Here is a 26,085-nt window from a genome sequence, read left to right on the forward strand (position 1 = left end):
TTATGGTTTATGCCTTTTGTTTTATCTAAGAATTCTTTGCCTAACCCAGGCTCATAAAAATTGTCTTTATGTCTTCTTCTACATAGTTTATAATTTTAGCTCTTACACTGAGGTCTGTGGTTCATTTTGAGTTAATTTTTGTGTATGATGCAAGTTAAGGGTGGAGGTTGTTTCTTTTTGCTTATGCTTATCTAGTTTTTCCAGAATCACATGTTTCAAAGGTTATTCTTTCCACACTGAATTATGTTGGTACCTTTGTTAGATCATTGATTTGAGAACTTTCTTCTTTCTTAATATAAGCCTTCAATGTTATAAATGTTCCTTGAAGCACTACTCTAGTTGTATCCCATAGATTGTGCTTTTATTTTCATTCAGTTCAAAATATTTTTCTAATTTCTTCTTTTCAGCTGTGGGTTATTTATTTGTTATTTAAAAAATATTTTTTGAGATGGGGTCTTGCACTGCTGCCCAGGCTGGAGCCCAGTGACACAATCACAATTCACTGCAGCTTCAACCTCCCAGGCTCAAGTGATTCGTCCACCTCAGCCTCCTCAGTAGCTGGGTTCACAGGCACACACCACCACACTTGGATTTTTTTTTTTTTTTTTAGAGATGTGGTCTTACTGGTGTTGTTCAGGCTGGTCATGAACTCCTGAGCTCAAGCAGTCCTCCTTTTCTCAGCCTTCCAAAGTGTTGAGATTACAAGCATGAGCCACCTATGGGTTAAACGTGCTTTTTTTTTTCTTATTTCTAATTCCATGTGGTCAGAAAACATACATTGTGTAATTTCAGTCCTTTTAAATGTGTTGAGATTTGTTTTATGGCTTTGAATATTCTTAACTCTTACCTTTAAAAAATTTTTTTTCATTATTATGTATCTAAAAGTAGCAATTTCCAGATTACTATTTCAATATACCATTTTTACTTTTAAAAGGGTAATGAATTATACTTTACCTGCTTCTTAAGAATGATTATTTCTTTACTATCTAGTAAATTATATTTGCTATTTTTGCTTTGTAGCCACAAATATGCAAACTGTTCTTCCCTCTCTGTGCTTTTTTTTTCCATAGGTCTAAGATCTGGCAAACTTGGTGAACAATGTGAAGCAGTTGTTCGCTTTCCCAGACTTTTTCAGAAGTATCCATTCCCTATTCTTATCAATTCTGCATTCCTAAAGTTAGCTGATGTTTTCAGAGTTGGGTAAGTCTTTTTAAAGCCTCAATGTCCTAAAGTACTTTGTTCATATTTCTTGTTTTATATTGTGGTCTTTTTCTTTTTGCCTTTTAGGACTTCCACCTGGTTAGTTACCATTAGTGGACACACATGACTGTGTGCAGCACATCAGTGTGAGATTTAATGACATTTAAAGCAAAAATGAAGAGTGTAATTTAGACAATACTTATTTCTTTGGAGAACAGAATAAAATTAAGACAACCTTAATATTTTACCGTATACTTCAGGAAAATCTGTGGCTTTGTACAGATTGTTTTTGAGAAGTTTCTGATTTAATTTAATAATTTATTTTATAGCATGAGATGCATGTCTGTGAAGCACCTGAAACATGTAAGCACTGAATACATGCCTGTTTGCTTTTTCTCCCCCCGACCATTCCATCTTCTGCTGCTTTCTGCCATTCTCCATGCACTCGTGCTCATATGCACACAATACCACACTAGAAGGAGAAAAGAAGTTGTGGAATAAGCCCAAGAGAAGAGAAAGACCTTCTGACTTCCTGGCCTTGGTTATAATATAGTTTGAGGAGATTTAGTTCCGCTCTAGGTCTTCTTGTGTCACTGCCATTTTGGTGTCTTGCAGCAAGACTATAGCATAGCTAACTGCTTATGCTTAGTGTCCACCTAAAGTACAAACTTTAAGTAACTCCTTTAGTAGTGAAACAAATAATTAAGATTGAAAAATATTTGTGTGTTGCTAAAATTTAATATTATTAGTGTTGCTTTGGTTCCTAATTAAATATTACTTTCTAAAGTGACCTAATTTCTTTTATTTCTGGTTTTTCTAGAAATAATTTCCTGAGGCTATGTGTTCTTAAAGTTACCCAACAAAGTGAGAAACATTTGGAGAAGATTCTAAATGTGGATGAATTTGTGAAGAGAATTTTTTCTGTGATTCATAGTAATGATCCTGTGGCAAGAGCCATCACCCTCCGGTATACCGTATTATAATAATTCACTATAAGATTATTCGAATTGTAATTATGTACAAAAAAGGCAGTATATTTACATTTTTCATTTTGAATATTAGGAGTTGTTTTTTGACTAAGAGTCAAGGCAAAACTGTGATAACCATCCCAATCTGCAAATGCTTTTTAGTTAACATCTGTGTTAACTGTTTTGGTTATAAATTGTTGCCTAACTTGTGTTTGAAATGCATCTCTATGTAGGTAGGTGTTCTGATCAAATAACTTGGTGGATCTCAATATAGCTTTGCCTCAGCACATTTTGAGCTTTGCGTTACTGCCCTTGTCCTTAATTTTTTCTGTCAGTTTTCTATATTCTTCCATGATTATGTGATCGTTTTTAATGTGATAAATCATATTTGATTTCATTGGAGAACATCAGATATAGCCACTATAGTTTCTTTAGCTTTTTCTTTTCTTTCTTGGCATATTTAAAAAAATTATTTGTTAGAATTTCATTTTGTAAACCTTATATCCAGTTCGAACCATATTCTCTTTTTAGCTCTGCCATTTATAGTATCATATCTATAACTTTTTATATCTTTTGAAATTCACTTTCCTAAATTATAGGGTTCATTTCTGACCTAGCCTGCCCAGACAGTCTTCTTTTTAACCAGGAAGTTCAGGATGTCACATCTTCCCTATGTGTCCTTTTTTCCACACCAGGAATCAGTTCTTCCTTCTTGTTCAGAATTTAGTGCTTTTGTCATTTCTTTGCCTTTTGAGTGATTAAATTGTGAGTAGTATGTGATATTTTAAAGTCAGTTCATTGATTTTCATCCTTTGAAAGCTATATTCAATATAATTTATTTATTTATTTCTTTATTTATTGAGATGGAGTCTTGCTCTGTCGCCCAGGCTGGAGTGCAGTGGCGTGATCTTGGCTCACTGTAACCTCTGCCTCCTGGGTTCAGGCAATTCTCCTGCCTCAGCCTCCCGAGTAGCTGGGATTGTAGGTGCCCGCCACCACACTCAGCTATCTTTTTTTACTTTTAGTAGAGACAGCATTTCACCACGTTGGCCAGGCTGGTCTTGAACTCCTGACCTCAGGTGATCTGCCCGCTTCGGCCTCCCATATTGTTGGGATTACAGGCGTGAGCCACTGCACCTGGCCCAGAATTTAAATTTAAGATATTTTTACCCTTTACTTCAGCAAATATACCTATAGGAATTTTTTTAATGAATCATTTTTAAAAGTTGGTGAATATATGTATATAGATGATTATAGTATCATTTTTGTAGATTGAAAAATTGGGGAAAAATCAACATGGGAATAGCTATTTGTGAACTACTGTATAACTTATAAAGAGTAAAGTGAGTTGTGAGTCTATATATACTGACATAGAAAGATAATAAGTTTTAAAAAGTAGTCAAATAGTATCCATTTTATTAACTCATTTTGTCAGTTAATATTAATATATATGTTTATATAGGCTCAGAAAAAAATCTAGAGGAATATATACTGTTAACAGTGATTATTTTTGTTAGAGCCTTTGGGTTATAGATTACAAGAGGCTTAGCCGGGCGCAGTGGCTCAAGCCTGTAATCCCAGCACTTTGGGAGGCCGAGGCGGGTGGATCGCGAGGTCAGGAGATCGAGACCATCCTGGCTAACACGGTGAAACCCCGTCTCTACTAAAAATACAAAAAATTAGCCAGGCGCGTTGGCGGGCGCCTGTAGTCCCAGCTACTCGGGAGGCTGAGGCAGGAGAATGGCGTGAACCCGGGAGGCGGAGCTCGCAGTGAGCCGAGATCGCGCCACTGCACTCCAGCCTGGGGGACAGAGCGAGACTCTGTCTCAAAAAAAAAAAAAAAAAGATTACAAGAGGCTTTTCCATTTGACTTTTTTTTGTAATGTTTGAATTGGTTTTCACAAACGTGGTTTTGTTTTTTTTTTATCAAAAGATAATAGAGAAGAATAGAATTTAACTGGTAGAATGAATTTCATAAATAATTTAGAGCTAGCCTGAATATTTTGATAAGAATGTAGATTAATATTTGAATGTTAATCATTTTGCATGCTTGCCCTTCTCTAAGTCATGGCAATTGACTCTTGCCTCAATTCCTTTTTTAAGCACTGTGGTTATCAGTAAAGCCAGCGATCTCTAGAAAGCTTCCAAAAAGAAGGGTCACTTTAAAGGAAAAAAAAGTTAGATTGAAATCAGATTTTTCTACAGTAACACTTGATGCAATAAGTATTAAAGGAAAATTGAGCTAAGAATTTTATATCTAATCCAGTTTTCATTTATTTATTTATTTATTTATTTTTTTGAGACGGAGTCTCGCTGTCGCCCAGGCTGGAGTGCAGCGGCGCGATCTCGGCTCACTGCAAGCTCCGCCTCCCGGGTTCACGCCATTCTCCTGCCTCAACCTCCCGAGTAGCTGGGACTACAGGTGCCCGCCACGGCGCCCAGCTAATTTTTTGTATTTTTAGTAGAGACGGGGTTTCACCGTGGTCTCGATCTCCTGACCTCGTGATCCACCTGCCTCGGCCTCCCAAAGTGCTGGGATTACAGGCGTGAGCCACTGCGCCCAGCCCAGTTTTCATTTAAAAAAGTAGTAAAATAAAAAGATTCTCAGGCACACAAGGCCTTAGGAGGTTTGCCATATAGGACCTGTTTTGCAAACATTCTAGAAGGAGGTACTCAAGTAGGAAGAGAAAAATTAAGCCAGAAGCAGTGGGAATAAGTCATTAAATGTGTCAGTATTAGCCTAGTCTAATCTTTTCTGGTATAATAGATTAATAGTCATTTGTTATTTCTTTTGAAAGATGTATAATTCCAAAACCTTCAAATTAAATATAAATTACATATGTAGTTCATTTTAGTTTCTTGCTACTAACAGTATTACTTATTTTTAACAGTGCTAGGAACAGTACTACTTAATTGAGTGTAATTACAGGGAATAATTAGGTGATTACATGTCACATTGGAAGGTTATTTAGGATGTTGACTTTGAAGAAGGTTGTCATTGTAGGAACATTGTAGGTTTTGTTTACTGCAGTGTTTTGCAAATTTCTGAAATTTATGCCTTTCTGCTGAAAGGATTTTTCAAACTACTTTCTGTAGTTTATATCACAAACAATAGATGTTTTTCCTTTCTAAATGTATACTTTTATTATAAAGTAGACTGTGTTTTCCAAGCTTTACCTTCTGCACCGTTGTTGATTCTGGTATGAGCCCCAGGGGCGTCCTCAACCACTGCTTTCGTGATCTTGAGGACATTTGAAAATCGTCATACCAATATTTACTGATGTGGGAAAAAAAGATTGGGAGCTCTTTTTTTTACTTTGTGTATCTGCTTAACAGCAAAAATGTTGTATTCTTAATGCTTTGCTAAAATGGACTTCTTTATGCAACATTGGAAAATTGATATTTTGATGCTTTAATAATTCAGAAGTTTCCTTCCTGGGCTGTTTGGTACCTGGGATGTACTTCAAGGTGATTGTTAAAAATTTTGCTTTTTAGATAAGCCATTTTAATTTTTCTGACATATTGAAATATGTAAAAGCATTTAAAATTTGAGTCATGGATTTCTAAAGTTATGCTTTATTAACCGGAGTTACATGGAATTACCTATGAACTTTAGTTTTGATAATCTGGCTTTGCCTTGCCTCTTCCTTTTCTGACCTTGACTTTATTGCATGCCCGATCTCCTTGGGTTTCTCTGTTTCTGTAGGATGTTGGGAAGTCTGGCATCAATAATTCCTGAGAGGAAGAATGCTCATCATAGTATTCGTCAGAGTTTAGATTCACATGATAATGTAGAAGTTGAAGCTGCTGTTTTTGCTGCTGCAAACTTCTCTGCACAGTCAAAGTAAGCTTACAAAAGTACATCCCTTTTAGTAATCTGGCTTTCCAAGAAAAGTTTTTGAAGGAAAAACTGATCAACTTATATAAACACTAAGAGATACAGGAAAGTGTAAATGACAAAGTATGTTTTCCAAGAAGGTTTACCTTATGTTGGGGAAACAAGACTTAAATTCATAAAATAGAAAATGTAAGTACAAATGTTGGCATTAATTGTGTAAATGAAATGAGTTTCCAGAAGGACAGGATCAGCATAGATTAGTTGGAGAAAGCTTCATTGGGTAGCAGTAGCTTTGTTCATTGAGTAGCTTCTCCCAGATATATACATCTGTAATACTAAATTGCTTACTTACTGTCTTCTCATGTTAATTTGTTTTGCATTAGAGCTGTCCACAGTTTGGCAAAGACAATAACTTGAATTAAAACCAATTTTAACCTATTCAGAATGTCATGTCCTACACTGTTGTTTTACAGAACAGTATTTTGTTTTGGGCGGGAGGATTAAATGTTGACCATGGTTTTATTACTATGTTTGATTGGCTTCTCTTCTGTAAAAGAAAATACAATATCTCCCTGACTGACAGGAAAAGTAGCATTGCCTCCTGGGGTGCGTTTTGGTAATATGTATGAAAAGCCTTAAACAGGTACATCCCTTTGACCCAGGAAATCACTTCTAGAGTTTATCCTAAGATAACAGCAATATGTACTGATAATTATTTGTATGGATGCTAGTTGTAGTGTTACTTGTAACAACAAAAGAAAGGAGAAGCAACCTGAATTTCTGCCATTGAGCTTAGATAAATTATGATCATACAATAGAATACGGTAACAACTTAAAACAAATGTTTTTAGAAACATTTGGAAGCAGGTTACATAATAGGTTATGTAATATAACAGGTTTGTTTAAAAAAAAAAACCCTAATAGCTTATGTAATATAACAGATTTGTTTAAAAAAAAATAAAAGCCCTAATATTTGTATTTATGCAATAGAAAAAAAGACTAGGATATGTATCAAAATCTTGTCTCTGGTAAGATGGTATGTAATTTTTATTTTCTTTCTATAAATTTCTCTATATCTTGGCATGAACAAGTTCCAGTTTTATAACCAGGTGAATAATAAATTTTTTTTTAACATTAAAAAAATAGTATCTGCATACCCTCCTCTTCAGCATTATTTATTTTTTTTTTTTGAGATGGAGTTTCGCTATTGTCATCCAGGCTGGAGTAGTGGCGCAATCTCGGCTCACAGCAACCTCCGCCTCCCAGGTTTAAGTGATTCTTCTGCCTCAGCCTCCCAAGTAGCTGGGATTACAGGTGCCTGCCACCATGCCCAGCTAATTTTTGTATTTTTAGTAGAGATGGGGTTTCGGCACGTTGGCCAGGCTGGTCTTGAACTCCTGACCTCAGGTGATCCACCTGCCTTGGCCTCCCAAAGTGCTGGAATTACAGGCGTGAGCCACTGTGCCCGGCCCCTTCAGCTATTCTTATCAAACCTTCAGAGTTCCAGGAATTCTTATTGAAAAAGTAGATAATAGAAAGCATGTAATTTTTAATTTCACAGATCAAAATTAATAAATAGATGTAGCAGTAATTGATGATCAGAAATACCTGAATAAGTACAGTTCCTATTTATGCCTTTGAAAATAAGCATTTTTTTTTCCTCATTGAGAGAGTCGTTGGTATTGAGAGGACTTTTAAAAATTTCAGTCACATGTCTCTTAACTATGAGGTTACATTCTGAGAAATGCATTGTTAGGCAATTTCATCGTTGTGCAAACATCGTAGAGGACTTACACAAATCTAGATGGTATAAGCTAGTATACACCTAGGTTATATGGTATAACCTGTTGCCCCTAGGCTGTAAACCTGTATAGCATGTTTCTGTACTGAATACTGTAGGCAGTTGGAACACAGTGGTAAGTATATGTATATCTAAACATAGAAAAAGCTCAGTAAAAATATGGCATAAAAGATAAAAATGGTATTCCTGTATAGGGCACTTACCATGAATGGAGCTTGCGGGACTGGAATTTGCTCTGGGTGATCAGTGAGTGAGTGGTAAATGAATGTGAAAGCCTAGGACATTACCGTATACTACTGTAGACTTTCTAAACACTGTACACTTAGGCTTCACTAAATTTATTTTTGAAATTTTTCTTCCTTCAATAATAAATTAACCTTACCTTACTATAACTTTTTAACTTTGTAAAGTCTTAATTTCGTTTAACTTTTTGACTCTTTTGTAATAACACTTAGCTTAAAACACAAACATACAGCTGTATAAACATACTTTCTTTATATCCTTATTCTATAAGCTTTTTTTTGTTAAAATTAAGACATAGCTGGGCACAGTGTCTCACGCCTGTAATTCCAGCTACTTGGGAGGCTGAGGCCGGGATATCACTTGAGCTCAGGAGTTCAAGACTAGCCTAGGCAACATAGTGAGACCCCTCAAAGAAAAGACACAGAGACGCATACATTAACCTAGACCTGCACAGGGTCAGACATCAAGACATCTCTGGCTAATATGAATTTTTCAGCTCTGTTATAATCTCTTGAGGCAGCTGTCAATATGTGGCTTGTTGTTGACCAAAACGTTGTTATGCTGCACATGACTACGTTTATTGATTAGGAGTTGTGCCTAGGGAAGAATTATCATCTGATTACCACTGCCAAGGTGTCAGTGCTTCATAGTCTGTCAGATTAAATATATACTTCCAGTGCTTCCAAAAATAGTTTTCTAAATTTAGTTTCTAAATTTGGATGATAAATTTGTAATTTAGTGATTAAATTTTATATATGAGAATCACTTTTAGTTCAGTTTTTCTCTTGTGTTCTTATTAGAAGCTAATTTTATTTCACTCTGCGTAATTACTGGTTTTGGAAAATGATTAAGACCAAGTAAGAGAAACAGCAAGATTCTTCACTTGTGGAAATGATGATTAAACATCTAAATTAGCAGTTTATGTAGAAACAGTTTTTAATATACCATGCTTCAATATGATACACTTGTAATTTATTATATTAAAAAATACCAAATGAATCTCTGTCACCTAGGCTGGAGTACAGTGGTGCAATCATGGCTCACTGCAGCCTCGAACTCCTGGACTCAAGTGATCCTCTCACCTCAGCAATCCCAAATTGCTGGGATTACAGGTGTGAGCTACTGTGGCCAGCTGACAAGATTTATATTTTTGAAATCAGTGTTCATATCTTCTCCCAGAAATAATGACCTGGCCTGAGATCACATATCTTAGTCAGTACTGATGGATTTTTTTTCTAGTATCTGTATTGATCAGTTTTGGATATTAAATCAGAGTAACAAGCCAAATAAGACCTTTAGAATTTATTTAATCCTGTTCTTCCCCATCCCCCGCCCCCCGTCTCCTACCATAAACACATTTGTTTTATTCTAAACCAGATACTTTTAAATTGCTAGTCCCTGGGTGGCAAAGCAGGAGTTACAAACTCAGATGCTTTCAGGGGTCAGGTGAATACTGTTAGTGAGAGCGGTGTCCCCTAGTGGCAACTGTGGTGAACTGAAGCACGTCCTCTCCATCTAAAGTGCCCCATGGCACCAGCCTATTGTTAACAGTGCAGGAATGGATGCCCAGTGCTCAGGTTTTTGGCAAAGGAGAGGGGATAATCTGAAAAACCAGATTATTCTATTTGGGCTCACTATATTTAAATGTCGACATTAAGAGTTTTTAAAATGTTATTTTAAAAAGAGTTTTAAAAATATTATTACACAGAAAACCTGCAGTCTCCTAGTTTGCAGTTTCTTGACCCTAAAGGTCTGTAACAGATTTGTAAATTTTAAGTTGTTATAAGAAGTCTTTATATGATTATTAAAGAAATACTTACTGAATATCCACCATGTTCAGACACTTTTCTAAGTTCCAGAAATATAGGAGTGAAAAAGCTCAGGCCCTGTTGTTATATAAACACAAAATAATTTCAGATGCTTGTTAGTGTTATGAAAAAATAACACTGTATTGCGATAATGGCCTAAGTGAGCTGCTTTAGAGCAGTGTTGGCATAACCCATTTGGTTGCTGGAGTTTTTGTTTTAGTTGTGTTTCTTACCACCTCCCCTAACCCAAGCACCTGACCTTGGAATATTAGTTGCAGTTTGGATTATTGTATTTCTTCTGTGCTAATTGTGTTTTATTTCTTTTAAGTCCTTAGAAAATATAAGCAAATGTAATTTTTTGGTTTTAAAGTTTTTCCTGTTCTCTGTTCTCTTTTTCCAAAGGGATTTTGCTGTAGGAATCTGTAACAAAATCAGTGAAATGATTCAAGGTATGTATTCTTCGTTTAGTATTATGAAGTGACTTAATGAGATTTATAATAGTTGCTAACACTAATTAAGTACTTATTATTTGCTAGTCACCACACATTCAAATAATATTTATTAAGTATCTTCTATGTGCCCAAACTGTTCTAAATGCTGAGGATACAGGAATGAGCAAAACAAAGTCCTTACCCCCATCTAACCTACACTCTAGTCAGGGGTGGGGTGTGTGGGGATAGACAAATGTGCATATGACATTTCTGGTGCTACAGTGAAAAAGTGAGAGAAGAAGGATAGAGAGTCTCAAAAGTAAATCGTTGGTGGGGTGAAAGTAGGGACTTACCTATTTTATATATATTGATCAGAGAAGGGACTTTTTTGTATATATTGATCAGAGACGGTCTCTGATGAGGTGATACTTGAGTGAGACATGAAGGAGAGAAAGGAGTGAGCCATGCAGTTACAGTCTTGCATTGCTTAACAATGGGGATCCTGTGTGAGAAATGGGTCCTTAGGCAGTTTTGTTGTTTGAACTTCATAGAGTGTACTTACATAAACCTAAATGGTATAGCTTACTATACACTTAGGCTGTATGGTATAGCCTATTGCTCCTAGGCCCTAAGCCTATGCAGCATGTGACTGTGCTGAATACCCATAGGCAATTGTAATAAAATGATTTGTATATCTGAAGTAGAAAAGGTAATATATTGCTCTGTGGTGTTACAATGACTACAGGGTCTATGAAGTTACTAGGAATTTTTCAGCTCCATTGTAATCTTATGGGACCACCGTCTGTCATGTGGTCCTTCATTCACCAAAGCATACTTATGGGGGGCATGATTAGTTTAGGGAAGACTGCTCTGTGTGAGAGAGGCTAATGTTATTAGGAGCTCTGGAACTCTCTGCTAATGTCCCTCCATTGGCTTCCAGTTGCATTTAGAATCAAATCCAGATTCCTTACCATGTACTACAAAGCCCTGGTTTTCCAATCTCTTATACCATGAGTCATGTGTATTAACCCTATTTATCCTTATAACAGTCATTATGGGAGCCCAAGAGCTCCCATAGGGTTAATACATGTGTCATACCCCTATTTATCCTAACAGTCATAAAAGGGAGCTCTTGGGCTACAGCATTGCATGACTCTAGAGAACATCACTTTGTTTATATTCTTATAAAGAACATTCCTTTGAATTGTGCAACATGGCGGCCTTGGATAGGTAATACTATTATGTTCGTTTTACAGGAAAGGAAATGGAGCCACACTAAAGCTGAATGATTGGTTCACAGTAAAAAAGCTGATAACTTACAGTTTGGCTTTGAGGCCCGTGCTTTTAACCACTATGCTATTGTGCCTTTCTAAGGCATGAATTGCTTAGTGTAGTTATATTTTGCATGCATTTAAATTGTCCTTCAAATTAAAATTAAAGAGAACTTGCTCACTTGCATAAATAATAAAAATCACTTAAAGACCAAGGTACACTGAATGAGCTTTGTCATGTTCCCCTTTATTCCTTTGTCTTTTTTCTTCCACCATTAGCAAAAGGGCTTTCCTGAAGAAAGGTATCCTTAAGACATTAGAAGGAAGCATCACTTATTCATTGAGCAGGATTTTATCAATTGCCTGCTGTATCAGACAAGATCTCAGCAGGAAACAGGTGGCACATTTGAATTAAGATAACTCAGGGTAGGTGTAATAAAGTGAACCATTCACAAAGGCATGGTCAGGGTGTACTATAGGGGATAATGTAGTTCTTGAGCCCATAATAGCTTTTACCATACATCTAAGGGTACGGGTTAAACAGAGGTTACTAGAAAATTGGTATCATGTCAGGAGGGCCACTTTGAGAAACTAACCTCCAGGAGCACGATGTGACCCTGCAGTGAGAGAACCAGGGAATAAATACTCTGACCTCAGTCTTCTCTGCAACTCCTGCTGGGCTCTGCATTGGTTAAACCCAAACAAAGGGCAGATAGCAAGGGAGTTGATGAAAGCTATTCAGGTGAGCCTTCTAGGATGCTGGAGTATTCTGTGTATCTGATGGTAGTTACATGGGAATATACATATGTAGGAATTCATTAATCTGTACACTTAAGATTCATTACCTTATTGTTCCTTAAATTTTATCTTAAAAAATCTAAAAGAACAGGAATTAGCAAGAGAGAGAGGCAGAGGAAAACATAGGAGTGTGGGTGGAGGAAAAGTGGAGGAAAACTGGAACCCAAGGTATGGAAATGAAAGAGGAGTTTTAGGAACAGAGAATCCAGAGATTTGGTTTTAAGCTGCTTGTGTTTCTGCCAAGTAAAATCTCCGAGCCTCTCTAAATCTTTAGTAAAGATCCCTCTGAGTACTGGGTTGAGAATAAACTTGCAGTGGAGGAAAGATGGGGATATAAGAGTGGAGTCTGCCATGGGGAAAGGCCTAAGTAGGGAGAATACTTAGGAAACTTGCAATAATTTAGTCAAGAGATGGTAGTGGAAATGGATCGGCATGGTAACAACGGAGGTAGAAAGAGTCAGTTTGGGTTTTATTTTGAAGATAGAACCAGTAAGATTTGCTAATACATTTGGAAATGGGATGTGAGAGAATCCTTCTTTCACTAATTAAGAAAGACTCCAGGGTCTAAGGAGCTATAATGATGTCACTTACTGAGACAGGAATATTTTTGGAGGGGCAGTTTCAAGGTAAAGATCAGTTCTCTTTGGGCCTTATTAATACAAAATGCTTCTGAGACATCCTAGTGCAGATGACCAGAAGGTAATGAGATACATGCATCTGACGTCCGGGGCAGGAGGACGGGTGGGTGGCAGCCTTTCACATTTAGCCGATAATGGAAACCATGGGATTATATCAGCTCCCTCAGGGAAAGCACATAGAATGAGAAGAGAATTTATTACCAGCCTATGGGAATATCAGAAAGCATAGACAGACGAGGAGACTACAAAGGAGATAAGGAACAGCCAGAGAAAGAGGTCAGAAAACAGTAAGAGTGGAAGAGCCAAAGCCATTAGGAGAGAGTTTCAAAGATAGAATGGTCAGCAGTGTCAAGTGCATTCAGAACCTTAAGGAACAAAGTAACAACAACATGAGCATGATGTGACCCTGCAGAGAGGAAAGCAGGGAATACTCTGATCTCATTCTTTTCCCTCTGGCAAACCCAAGTAGAGGCCAGCTAGCAAGGGAGTTTGTTGATGTAGGCAACTGTTGGACATTGAAGTGCTGTCTTATGTTCATACCCACAATTATTTCACCATGGAAAACCCAGCAATATGCAGAGTATAATTAGCTTGTGGCATGTATGTGGTACATTATGACTGAGAAATTTGTGTTCACCATGACCACAAAGCCATGCCATAGAAGAAAAGATTTGTTGGTTTCGCTCCACTGTTGACAGGAAAACGTGGATTAGGGTTAGTCTTCATGGATCCAGTTGTGTATGCAATAAAGAAAGGCATTTACAGGCCGGGCGCGGTGGCTCACGCTTGTAATCCCAGCACTTTGGGAGGCCGAGGCGGGCGGATCATGAGGTCAGGGATCGAGACCACGGTGAAACCCCATCTGTACTAAAAAAAATACAAAAAATTAGCCGGGTGTGGTGGCGGGCACCTGTAGTCCCAGCTACTCGGAGAGGCTGAGGCAAGAGAATGGCATGAACCCGGGAGGCGGAGCTTGCAGTGAGCCGAGATTGCGCCATCGCACTCCAGCCTGGGCGACAGAGCGAGACTGTCTCAAAAAAAAAAAAAAAAAAGGCATTTACTACACAAAGTTCAGAGGACTTCAAAACTATTCTACACACAGTTTATTCACATCCTGATTCTGATTTAGTTGTTGAAGGAAATAATTAAAATCGTAAGTATAATCAGACTGTAGCCATTAAGTATGTGTGTTTGTGTATATATATGTATGTATATGTGTATGTATAATTTTTTTACTATGATAATGAGAGGAAATAGGCAGCAAATACGACTTTGCTTTCTACTGTGCTTTTTAAAGGCAGTTTTTATTATTAGCATGTAGTTTTATAATCATTGAAAAGTTAATGTCAAGATACTTTGGAAAAAATACTGAATTTATCAATTGGTTCTAGTATAATCTTTAATGTTATAAATATAATATTAGTATACTGTGTTTTTCAAGTGCAGTTTTGCTAATTGAGTCACAGCTTTTATATCTGGAATATTATTAAGGATGATGATCCCAGTTACCTTGAGAATTCTTTTTGTGTCTAGGTTTAGCGACACCAGTAGACTTGAAGCTAAAATTGATACCCATTCTACAGCACATGCACCATGATGCAATCTTGGCTTCCAGTGCTCGTCAGCTTTTACAACAGCTGGTCACATCCTATCCGTCCACCAAAATGGTGATTGTGTCTTTGCACACTTTCACTCTGCTTGCAGCTTCATCTTTGGTTGATACACCTAAGCAGGTAATTTCAATTTTCTTTAAACTGCTAATTCTTTGGTAAACTTACATATTAAATATATGATTAGAAATAAGAAAGTGGCGCACGAGTCTTGAGGACATTAAGGTTCTTTTCGCTAATAAAGGTCAGATTAATTTGCTTTTGCTTGCTTTTTTATTCTCTGTTCACAGTACTGATTGTTGGGAGCCCTTGAGGAAAATGAGATATTATGGGGTACATGGCTGGGTGTGGAGTTGGCCGTATAAAAAAAAAAAAAAGAAAGGATTGAGTATCTGTTAAATGCCAGGGCCTGTGCTAAAACTTTAAAGTTAAATGGTAGTATTTTACAAACATGGAGAAAGAGACCCAAATGTGGGCACGTAGCTAATGAGTGACAGGGCTCTGATGTGAAGTGAGTCCTGTCCCTTGATAAGTTTCACTAAACTACACTGCATTTCTAATGATCATTTCAGTTATAGTATTGTTTATGGAGTGACTTATTTCCTTTATAGATTCAGCTTCTGTTGCAGTATTTGAAGAATGATCCCAGGAAGGCAGTAAAGAGACTTGCTATTCAAGATCTGAAATTACTTGCTAATAAAACACCACATACTTGGAGTAGGGAGAATATTCAGGTATGTAGAACTTGTAACATTTTATATAGACAAAATAATATAACATTATAATATAGTAAAATGTTTTGCATTTTTATATTGTCTTTGTCATCTAAGTGGTTGAATATGAAAAACTTCTAAAAGCATTGTTGGTGTTTGTGGCAGTTATTTTATAAGTGGCACAATAAATACTAAAACTTCTATACTTCAACGTTTGTTTTAGTCAGTGAAACTTGCCACTCAGTTGCTTGTTCATTTTCCCATAGTGGCACTAAGGCTAATTGAGAAGCCCAATTATGTTGGTTTGGTTTTTTTATTCTTGTATTTTTCAGTCAATTTGGGGAGAAAAATTTAGGGGCTGACTGTTATCTGTAATGGAGATAGGGCTGGATGGGCAACTTGGGAAGTATATTTCTCTCTTCCTGGAGAGCCAAAGACATTCTTAAGTCTTCTTTTGTAAACAGAAGAGCAGATCTCACTCTTTAGACTTTTAATGTGACATCTTTGACACCATCTGTTACCATCTGTTAGGTTAAATTAATATTTTATGTTTATTTTTTTTCTCAAAATAGAACCCTGTTTGTTTACCCATTCCATTTTGCAAATAATGCTATTTAAAATGGAACGGAAGTTTTCATCTCTTAGCATCATCATGACTCCAATGGATTAAAAATCTTTGAATTTCAGATTATTAAAACTAAACTGCTATGTTTGTTTTTCTGTTTGTTTGCAGTTTTCTAAATATCTTTTAATTTACTATATTATGATTTGATAGTCACAGATATCCCAAGATAAGGGCAGTTGTTAAATCTGCATTTAAAAGATAAGCAATTAGGGTTCAGAGAGACTTAATATGCTTAAGAGAGCATATTAATTAATTAATATTCTTAATTAAATTAAGAATTTAATTAAGAGAGCTTCTGTCCTCTGATCCCTAGTCTTACTGCTTTTTCTACTAAATAATGCTATCTTTCCAAGAAGAGAATGTGCCCAGCCACTTGTCATTTTAGAGAATTTGTACAAAGAACCAAACCCCCCGTTATTTAGAAAGACCAGTGAGAAGCACAGTATTATTCCTTCTTGTTTTTTTCTTATTGTGAGATAGATCATACATGCAGAAAGGTATGTAAAATATATAAATAGTTTAAGTACCTTTAAGTGAGAAAAGTACGTAAAATGTATAAATAGTTTAAATACTTTTAAGCGAAAACCCATGCAAGTACCATCCAGCTAGAAATAGAACATTACAGGATCACAGAACCCTGCCTCCTTCCCTTGCGTGGTCCTTCCTGATTGAAACTTTACACCTTCCAAAAGCAAACCACTATTTTGACTTTCGTGATAATAATTTCTTTGCTCTTCTTTTACCTTCTTCACATGTCTTCCTAAAGAATACTGTTTAGCTTTGTTTTTGTTTCTTTTGCTCAGCATTATACTGGTGAGACTCATCCATGTTTTTCCCCTTTAATTGTAATGTAGTATCCCATTGTATGAATGTATCACAGTTTATTTGCTCTCCATGGGTTATTTCCAGCATGGGTCTATTGCAAACAGTGCAGAACATTCTTCTGTTTGTCTCCCAGTGCACACATGCAAATTTCTTTAGAGTATATACCTAGGAATGAAATTTCTGACTTATAGAAAATGCGTGTCTTCAGTTGTAACAGATGGTGTCAAACTATTTTCCAAAGTCAATGAACCAGTTTACATTCCTGCTGTGTATGAGGGCGTCCATTGATCACATCCTTACCACACGTAGAATGATCAGACCTACATTTTTTACCAGTTTAGAAGTTGTACTTTTTATGTGTAACTCCTTGATTATTAAAGTAATTGAACACCTTTTTAATATGTTTATTGACCATTTGGATTTTCTCTTATGACATGGCTATTCAGGTCTCTTGCCTATTTTTCTGTTGATTCGTAGTTATTTTTTATATATTTGGAATACTCATACTTTGTTGGTCCTTGACAATTCTGTATAAATTTCAGAATCAGCTTGCCAAATTTAACAGTTTGATTGGGATTACATTGAATATAAAGATTAGTTTGTAAGAAATTGGTAACTTTATAATATTGTCTTCCAGTGCATGAACATGTTGTATCTTTCCACTTATTTTAGGTCCCTTTAATGTGTCTCTTGCCCTAGTCTATTTCATCTGATATTAATATCACTACTTTAGTTTTCTTTTACGTATGTTGACATGATAGGTTGTTTACCATCTTTTTAGTTTCAATCTTTATATATCTTTATGTTTCACATGTTTCTCATAAACAGCATTTAATTGGAGGTTTTTTTTTTTTCTTTTGAGACAGAATTTTGCTCTGTCACCCAGGCTGGAGTGCAGTGGTGCAGTCTTGGCTCACTGCAACCTCTGCCTCCAGGGTTCAAGCCATCCTCCCACCTCAACTTCCCAAGCAGCTGGGACTACAGGCGTGTGCCACCACACTTGGCTAATTTTTGTATTTTTAGTAGAGAATCATCATCATGTTGCCCAGGCTGGTCCTGAACTCTTGACCTCAAGCAATCCACCTGCCTCAGCCTCCCAAAGTGCTGAGATTACAGGTGTAAGCCACCATGCCTGGCCTAACTGGATTATTTTTAATCCAGCCTGGCAGTCTTTCTCATTTTCAGATGGAGCATTTGATTCATCTGATTTACTGTGATTTATCACACACGTGAGTTTAAATCTACCATTTTATTTTGTGTTTTCTCTCTGTCTCCCCTGTTCCTTTTCACTCTTTCGAGGAGAGGGGGTTTCTTTCTGTATTGATTATTTTTGATATCTTACCATTCCATTTGACTTGACTAGTCTGGAAGTATACAGTCTTGTTAAATATTCTTTTAGTTGTTATCCTAGAAATGAAAATATAACTCATAGTCATTTTTATCAGTCTAAAGTTAATTCTGCTAAAAGTCCTTTGAACACATTTGAATGCCATTTTCATCACTCTACACTTTTATGTATTATTGTCTTGTATAATTAAAATACAAGTTAAATAAAATACAATTAAACTATTTTTTCTTATACAGTTTTGTTATTGTTTAGGAAATTCATTGTTCATTTGCACCTTCCACTGTCTTTGCTCTTCTTGCATCTCAGCTATTTCCTAGTTACTTTTCCTTCTGCCTTTGGAAGGTCCTTGCGTGAGAGTCTGTGGTGGTAAACCCTCTCAATATTTGCTTGCCTGAAAATGCTTTCATTTTGTCCTCAATCTTGAAAGATGCTTTCTCGGGATAGAATTCCCAGGGCATTGAAGATACCATTCTGCTGTCTACTGGTTTTCTTTATTGCCACTGAAAAATAGTAATACTCTTTGGAAGGTTTTTTTTTTGCTTTTTTTTTTTTTTGCTTTAAATTGTTCTCTTTGACTTGATTTTCTGTAGTTTCACTATGAAATGTCTAGTTGTAAATTTCTTTTTAAACTGTCTAGGCTATGTTTGATTTCTTGAATCGGAAGATTGGTGTCTTTCGGCAATTCTGGGAAATTGTTACTTGTAATTTCTTCAAATATTGCCACTGTCTCTTTTTCTCACCTTTTCTTCTGGACCTCCTATTAAATGTATGATAACCCTTCTCCTGTTAATCCTTCATGTTCCTTATCTTGTTTCCTATTTTCTATCTCTTTGTGCTGAGTTCTCAGTAATTTCTTCTTATATATGTTTTAGTTCAATAATTATTTTTTCGGTTTATCTAAAGTCTGCAGATTTGTCTCTGCTCTCTATTTCTATACCCTTTTTCCTTGTATACCTGGTTGTTTTTCACTTTGAACTACTCATTATTCTTGGAGAAGTATGTGTGGGAATTCTTTGAGGCTCAGACTAAAAAGTACATTCCTGTAGAGATTTGCATTTGCTTCCGCTAGGCAGAGACGTCAGACAGTGATAAATGCTGCCAAGAAAACTTAAGTCAGGAAGAAGATTAGTGAATATGGAAGGTGGAGGTTGCAGTTTTAAGTAGGCTGGTTAGGGAAACCCTCACTGTGAAGTTGACATTTGTGCAAAGACCTAAAGAAGGGAATGTCAATTTTGTGGGCCCCTGAAGGAAGAGTATTATCAGTAGGAGAAAAGCCAAAAGGCCTTGAAGTGAGAACATTCATGAGTGTGAGGTCAGTGTGACTGTTAATAAGGGAGATTAGTAGGAGGTGATGTTAGGTGATGGTAGGGAAGGATAGGCATTTAGGGCCTTTGAGTCCTTCTTAAGGACTTTAGCTTTTTACTCTACATGAGATAGATTGCCTCTGGAAGATTCTGAGCAGAGGACATTATCTGACTTAAGTTCTAAAAGATTATCTCTGGCTTAGCTATATTGAGACTAGGTTGTAGGAGCCCAAAGGCAGAAGCCGGGAGAACATTTAAGAGGCAGTTACAAATAATCCAATTAGAAAATATATGGTTACCTGAACCAAGGTAGTCGGGGTGGTAGTGAGAAGTGGTAATAGTTTGGATATATTTTAAAGGCTAGAGCTGATGGATTTCCTGGCATAGTGTAGAGAAAGAAAGGTGGCTCTAAGCTTTTTACCATCAACAAATGCAATTGTCATTTACTTGGAATGGACAAGACTCTGAGAGACTCATTTCTTGAAGATCAAGAGTTCACCTCTGAGTATATAAACTGTAAATGTCAGACATCCAGGTGGAGATGTCAAGGACATATGCCTGGAGTTTAGTGGACAGATCCAACTGAGGTTATAAATATGAGAGTTATCAGTTTATAGATGGTATTTGAAGCCATGAGACTGGGTGACTCAGCTAGGGAGACAATATGGCTAGAGAAGATTTAGGGAATGATGAACTGAGAAACAACCAGCAAAGGAGCCTGAAAAGGAGTGGCCAGTGATACATAAGTCAGAATAATATTTTATAGGGAGAAGACCTTGATCTACCATGAGAGCTACTGCAGCCATATTCGCCAAGATAAGGACTGATAGTTCACCTTTGCATTTGGCAATATGAAGTCATTGATAACCTTAAGAGAGCAATTTTGCTGCAAGATTGTGGGTAAAAGACTGACTAGAATGGATTCTGCAGAAAAACAGGAGGGAGATTTAGGCAGTGAATGTACACTGGTCCCTCAGTATCCGCTGGAGATTGATTCCAGGACCGACCCTTCTCTAGATTACTTGTAATACCTAATACAGTGTAATTTTAAGTAAATAGTTGTATTATGTTTTTTTTATTTGTATTATTCTTTTTTATTATTATTTCGAATACTTTCGGTCTGGAGTTGGTTGAATCAGTGAATGCGGAACCCATGAATATTGAGTGCCTACTGTAGAAAACGTTTTAAAAGGAATTCTGGGCCGGGCGTGGTGGCTCATGCCTGTAATCCCAGCACTTTAGGAAGCCGAGGTGGGTAGAGTTCAATACCAGGCTGACCAACATGGAGAAACCTCGTCTCCACTAAAAATACAAAATTAGCCGGGCGTGATGGCACATGCCTGTAATCCCAGCTACTTTGGGAGGCTGAGGCAGGAGAATCGCTTGAATCTGGGAAGCGGAGGTTGCAGTGAGCCTAGATTGCGCCATTGCGCTCCAGCCTGGCAACAAGAGCAAAACTGTCTCAAAAAAAAAAAAAAAAAAGAAAGGAATTCTGCTCTCAAGGGAGCAGAGAAATGATACGGTATTGCTAAAGGGTATGCTGTTTGTTTGTTTTTATTGTGGGAGGAGTAAACTTGTTTTTTATTGATGGAAATGACCTGGTAGAGAGGAAGAATTGCAAGAGCAATGGCCTTGAGTGGGTGAGACTGGAAGGGACCCAGTGTAGAAGTAGATAGGCTTTCTCTTCACGTAGAATAGGAAGGAAGACCTTAAGAAGCCTAATGTAGGTGAATGAGTAGGTATTATGGTAAAAAGTTATAGAAAATCTCTTGTGATGGATTTTTTTGGGTTTTGTTTTGTTAGGTAATTAGGAAACATGGTCATTAGGCGTGGGTAAAAATGGAGGAGGCAAAGAGAAAGGTTTTAAGGAAACACAGAAATTAAAATAAACTAGGGAAATAGAGGATTGCCAGGTAAGATATTTGAGTTAAGCAATATATAATGTGGTGTCTGGCACATACAAATAAATGCTTTTTTAAGGGTAGCTGTAAGTTATATTAAAGGTGAGTTTATTCTTTAGTTTTTCCTTTTTGAATACTTTGACAGATTGTAGGGTTGGGGTTGTGCTTTCTTAATAAAATGAACTGGGAAGTTTCTCTTTCTATACTCTGGAATGGTTAAGAACTATAACAGAATTTTCTGTTTCTGAAGGTCTAACTTTAAAAGTACCATAAATTTATCTGAATCTAGAACTTTTTCCAGCAATAGTTGTTTTGAGAACATTTCTAATCACTACATGTTATTGTCCTGTCAGTTTTTTACCTCTTCTGGAATCAGTTTTGGTCATTTGTTTCCCATTTAATTTACTTCTCAAATTCATTAGTATCAGCATAAAGAGTCTTTATAACTTCTAATACCTTTGATTTAAAAAATTTTTTTATCTTGTACATTTGTGTTTATATCCCTTTTTTCTCTTCCTTCCTTCCTTCCTTTTCTCTTTCTTTTTCTTTCTTTCTTTCTTTTTTTCTTTCTTTCTGTCTGTCTGTCTGTCTGTTTGTCTGTCTGTCTTTCTTTCGAGACAGAGTCTCACTGTGTTGCCCAGGCTGGAGTGCAGTGGCACCATCTCGGCTCACTGCAACCTCTGCCTCTGGGGTTCAAGCGATTCTCCTGCCTCAGCCTCTCAAGTAGCTGGGATTACAGGTATGAGCCACCCTGCGTGGCTAATTTTTGTATTTTTAGTAGAGACAGGGTTTCACCCTGTTGGCCGGGCTGGTCTTGAACTCCTGACCTCAGGTGATCCACCCGCCTCGGCCTCCCCAAAGTGCTAGGATTACAGGCATGAGCCATCACGCCCAGCCTATATATCCCCTTTTTCTTGATTAGACTTGCCAGAAGCTTTGCTTTCTTACCTTTTTCAAGTGCTTGGAACATTCATTTTTATTTTTCTTGTTTAATAATGAAAGCAGTTAAGACCATTAATTTGCTTCTTGGTACAGATTGACCACATTTTGTAAATTATGTCTTGTATTGTTCTACATTGCCATTAGTTTGAAATGCATTTTTTAAAAAGCCAGATTTATTGTGGTATAATTTATTTACAGAAACTTTTCTAGGTATGCAGTTGGATGAGTTTTTACAAATATAGAAAACCACCACCACAATTGAGATACAGAACATTTTCATTACCCCCAGAAGTTTCTGCAGGCCCCTCTGTAGTCAGTCCTTTCCCCAACCCCTGACAATTACCAGTCTGATTTCTGTTGCTGTGATTTTGCCTTTCCAGGATATAGATAGAATCATATGGTATGTGGCCTTTTGGATATGGCTTCTTTCACTTACCATAATACTTTTAATATTTATCCATGTTGTTGCACGTAGCAATAGTTCATTCCTTTTTATTGCTGAGCAGTATTCAGATATATGGGCATACAACAGTTTGTTTGTTCACAAGTTGACGGACATTTGGATTGTTTCTGGCCATTATGAATAAAGCTGCAATCATACACGGTTTTGTGTGACATCTCTTGGGTAAATACCTAGAAATGGAATTGCTGGGTTGTGTGGTAAACACTTATTCTGTTTAACTTTGTAAGAAACTGCCAAACCGTTTTCCAAAATTGCGATACCATTTTACTTACCCACCAGCCATGTATAAGAGTTCTAGTTCTGTATCCTTGCCAGCACTTCGTGTTGTATGGTTGTGTAATAGGTGTGCAGGGGTATCTCATCATGGTTTTATTTTGTGCTTTCCTAATGGCTAATGATGTTGAGCATCTTACAGGCTTATTTGTCATCTGTATCTTCAGTGAAGTGCCTATTCTAATATTTTATTCTTTTTTCATTAGGTTTTTTGTCTTTTTGTTATTGTTATTTATATATTCTTGATATTAATCCTTTATCAGATGTATGTTTTACAAATATTTCCTCTCAATATGTATCTTTAGTATCTGTCTTTTAAAAAGAAGTTTTAAGTTTTGATAAAATCTATCTAGTTTTTCTTTTACAGGTTGTATTTTATTTAAGAAGTCTGCCTAATCCAAAGTCACAAAAGTTTTCTCCTGAAAGTTTTATAGTTTAAGTTTTATATATAGCCCTGTGTGATCCATTTTGAGTTGACTTTTGTGTATGGTACAAGGTAGGCATCAAGGTGCTTTGGATAGCCAGTTGTGGCACCATTTTGTGGGGAAAACTTTTCTTTCCCCATTGAATTACTTTAGCATCTTTGTTGAAAATCAGTTGACCATATCTGTATGGATTTATTTCTAAATTCTATTCTGTTCTATTGGTCTGTGCAAATAATACACTGTCTTGAATACCATCGTTTTATGGCAACTCTTGGAATCAGATTGTGTGAGTCCTCTACCTTAGTATTTCTTTTCAAAATTGTTACGCTGGGTGGGATGTGGTGGCTCATGCCTATAATCCCAGCGCTTTTAAGAGGCCAAGGTGAGAGGATCACTTGAGGTGAGGAGTTTAAGAGTAGCCTGGGCAACATAGTGAGACCCTGTCTCTACAAAAAAAAAATTTTTTTTTAAATCAGCTAGGCGTAGTGGTATATACACTTACAGTCCTAGCTACTTGGGAGACTGAGCTGGCGGGATCGCTTGAGGCCAAGAGTTCAAATTTGGCTGTTCTAGGTCTACTGCCTTTCCATGTAAAATTTAGAATCAGTTTGTAAATTTCTACCAAAAAAAGACTGCTGGGATTTTTCTTGGTCTTTACATCTAAAGATCAATTTGGGACGAATTGACATCTTAATAGTGTTGTGGGTTTTTTTTTAATTTTTATTTTTTTGAGATGGAGTTTTGCTCTGTCACCAGGGCTGGAGTGCAGTGGCGTGATCTCAGCCTACCGCAGCCTCCACCTCCCAGGTTCAAGTGATTCTCCTGCCTCAGCTTCCCAAGTAGCTGGGATTACCGGTGCGCACCATCACCCCCAGCTAATTTTTGTATTTTTAGTAGAGACGGGGTTTCACCATGTTGGCTAGGCTGGTCTCAGACTCCTGACCTCAAGTGATCTGCCCGTCTCAGCCTCCGAAAGTGCTGGGATTATAGGCCAGAGCCACTGTGCCTGGCCAATAGTATTGTGTTTTTTTGATCCATGAACATGGTACATCTCTCCCTATTTTTTTTTTTTTTCTTTCTGTTTGGAGATAGGTTTCACTCTGTTGCCCAGGCTGGAGTGCAGTGGTGTGCAATCATGATTCACTGCAGCCTCAGGTGATCCTCCCACCTCAGCCTCCTGAGTAGATGGGACTCCAGGTACACGCCTCCACGCCTGTCTAATTTTTGTATTGATGGTATTTTGCCACATTGCCCAGGCTGGTCTCAGACTCCTGGTCTCAAAGTGCTGGGATTCCAGCACATCAGCCTCTCAAAGTGCTGGGATTCCAGGCATGAGCCACTGCACCTGGCCTCTCTTTTTTTTTTTTAAGCTCTTCTTCAGTTTCTCATCAGTGGTATTTTTGTTTTGTTTTGTTTTTTCCATAGGTTTTTGGGGAGCAGGTGGTATTTGGTTACATGAGTAAGTTTTTTGGTGGTGATTTGTGAGATTTTGGTGTACCCATGACCCAAGCACTATACACTGTACCCAATTTGTAGTCTTTTATCCCTCATCTTATCAGTGGTTTTTATTTTTATTTATTTATTTTTTGAGACAGGGTCTCACTCCAGTGCCCAGGCTGGAGTGCAGTGGTGCTATCACGGCTCTTTGCAATCTTGACCCCCCGGGCTTAAGCGATCCTCCCGCTTCAGCCTCCCAAGGAGCTGAAACCACAGGTGCACACCAACGCCCAGCCAATTTTTGTATTTTTTTGTAGAGATGAGATCTCGCTATTTTGTCCGGGCTGGTCTCAAACTCCTGGGCTCAAGCAATCTGCCTGCCTCGACCTCCCAAAGTGCTGGGGTTATAGGCGTGTACCACTCCACCGGGCCACATGGGTGGTTTTTAGTTCAGCATACAAATCTTGCACATAATTTGTTAGATACATTCCTAAATCTTTCATGGCTTTCATGGTTTTAATGCTACTGTAAATGATTTTTTTTAAATATCCATGAGAGCAGTTTTTATTTCTTGTTTGATCATGCCATTAGTTTAATGTTTTCTGCTTTTGAAGTTATTAGTTTTCCATATTTGTTGGTGGAATTTTTGTTGTTGCTTTTTGTTATTCTTAAAGCTTATTTGTGGCCCATTGTAGGATCACTTTTTGTAAACAGTTCAGGGGTTTGAAAAGAAGACATATTTTTTTTTGTTTTGCTTTGTTTTTGAGATGGAGTTATCCTCTGTTGCCCAAGCTGGAGTGCAGTGGTGCTATCTTGATTCACCTCAGCCTCCGCCTCCTGGGTTCAAGTGATTCTCCTGCCTCAGCCTCCTGAGTAGCTGGGATTACAGGTGCCCACCACCATGCCTGGCTAATTTTTATATTTTTAGTAGAGATGGGGTTTCGCCGGGTTCACCGGTCTGGTCTTGAACTCCCGATCTCCAGTGATCCACCCACCTCGGCCTCCCAAAGTGCTGGGATTACAGGGGTGAGCCACTGCACCTGGCCAGAAGACATATTTTCTATAAGCTCTGTTGACTCTTACTTTATTAGTGATATTACTTAGGTATACTATATCTTAAATTAGTTTTTTTCTCTTGTCAGTGTGTGAAATTTTGATAGTCTTTAGTTTCTCACTCCAGTTTATATTTTTCTTAGTTCATTTGAGCTGCTGTAGCAGTACCA

The 26,085-nt window shown here is 37.3% G+C and overlaps 1 protein-coding gene across 2 annotated transcripts in view; it reads left to right on the forward strand.

The window, feature by feature from the left end:
• Positions 1 to 26,085, forward strand: part of INTS7 (integrator complex subunit 7) — a 100,997-nt gene that overhangs the window by 13,662 nt on the left and 61,250 nt on the right. For both annotated transcript variants that reach the window (XM_012506770.2, XM_030813045.1), the window contains exons 2-7: positions 1,071 to 1,200; positions 2,021 to 2,167; positions 5,875 to 6,012; positions 10,261 to 10,307; positions 14,530 to 14,729; positions 15,218 to 15,340. In XM_012506770.2, coding sequence (XP_012362224.1) covers positions 1,071 to 1,200; positions 2,021 to 2,167; positions 5,875 to 6,012; positions 10,261 to 10,307; positions 14,530 to 14,729; positions 15,218 to 15,340 — 785 coding nt within the window. The remainder of the gene's footprint in view (positions 1 to 1,070; positions 1,201 to 2,020; positions 2,168 to 5,874; positions 6,013 to 10,260; positions 10,308 to 14,529; positions 14,730 to 15,217; positions 15,341 to 26,085) is intronic.

This window comes from Nomascus leucogenys, chromosome 5 (assembly GCF_006542625.1).
Source record: "Nomascus leucogenys isolate Asia chromosome 5, Asia_NLE_v1, whole genome shotgun sequence".
Lineage (NCBI taxonomy): Eukaryota > Metazoa > Chordata > Mammalia > Primates > Hylobatidae > Nomascus > Nomascus leucogenys.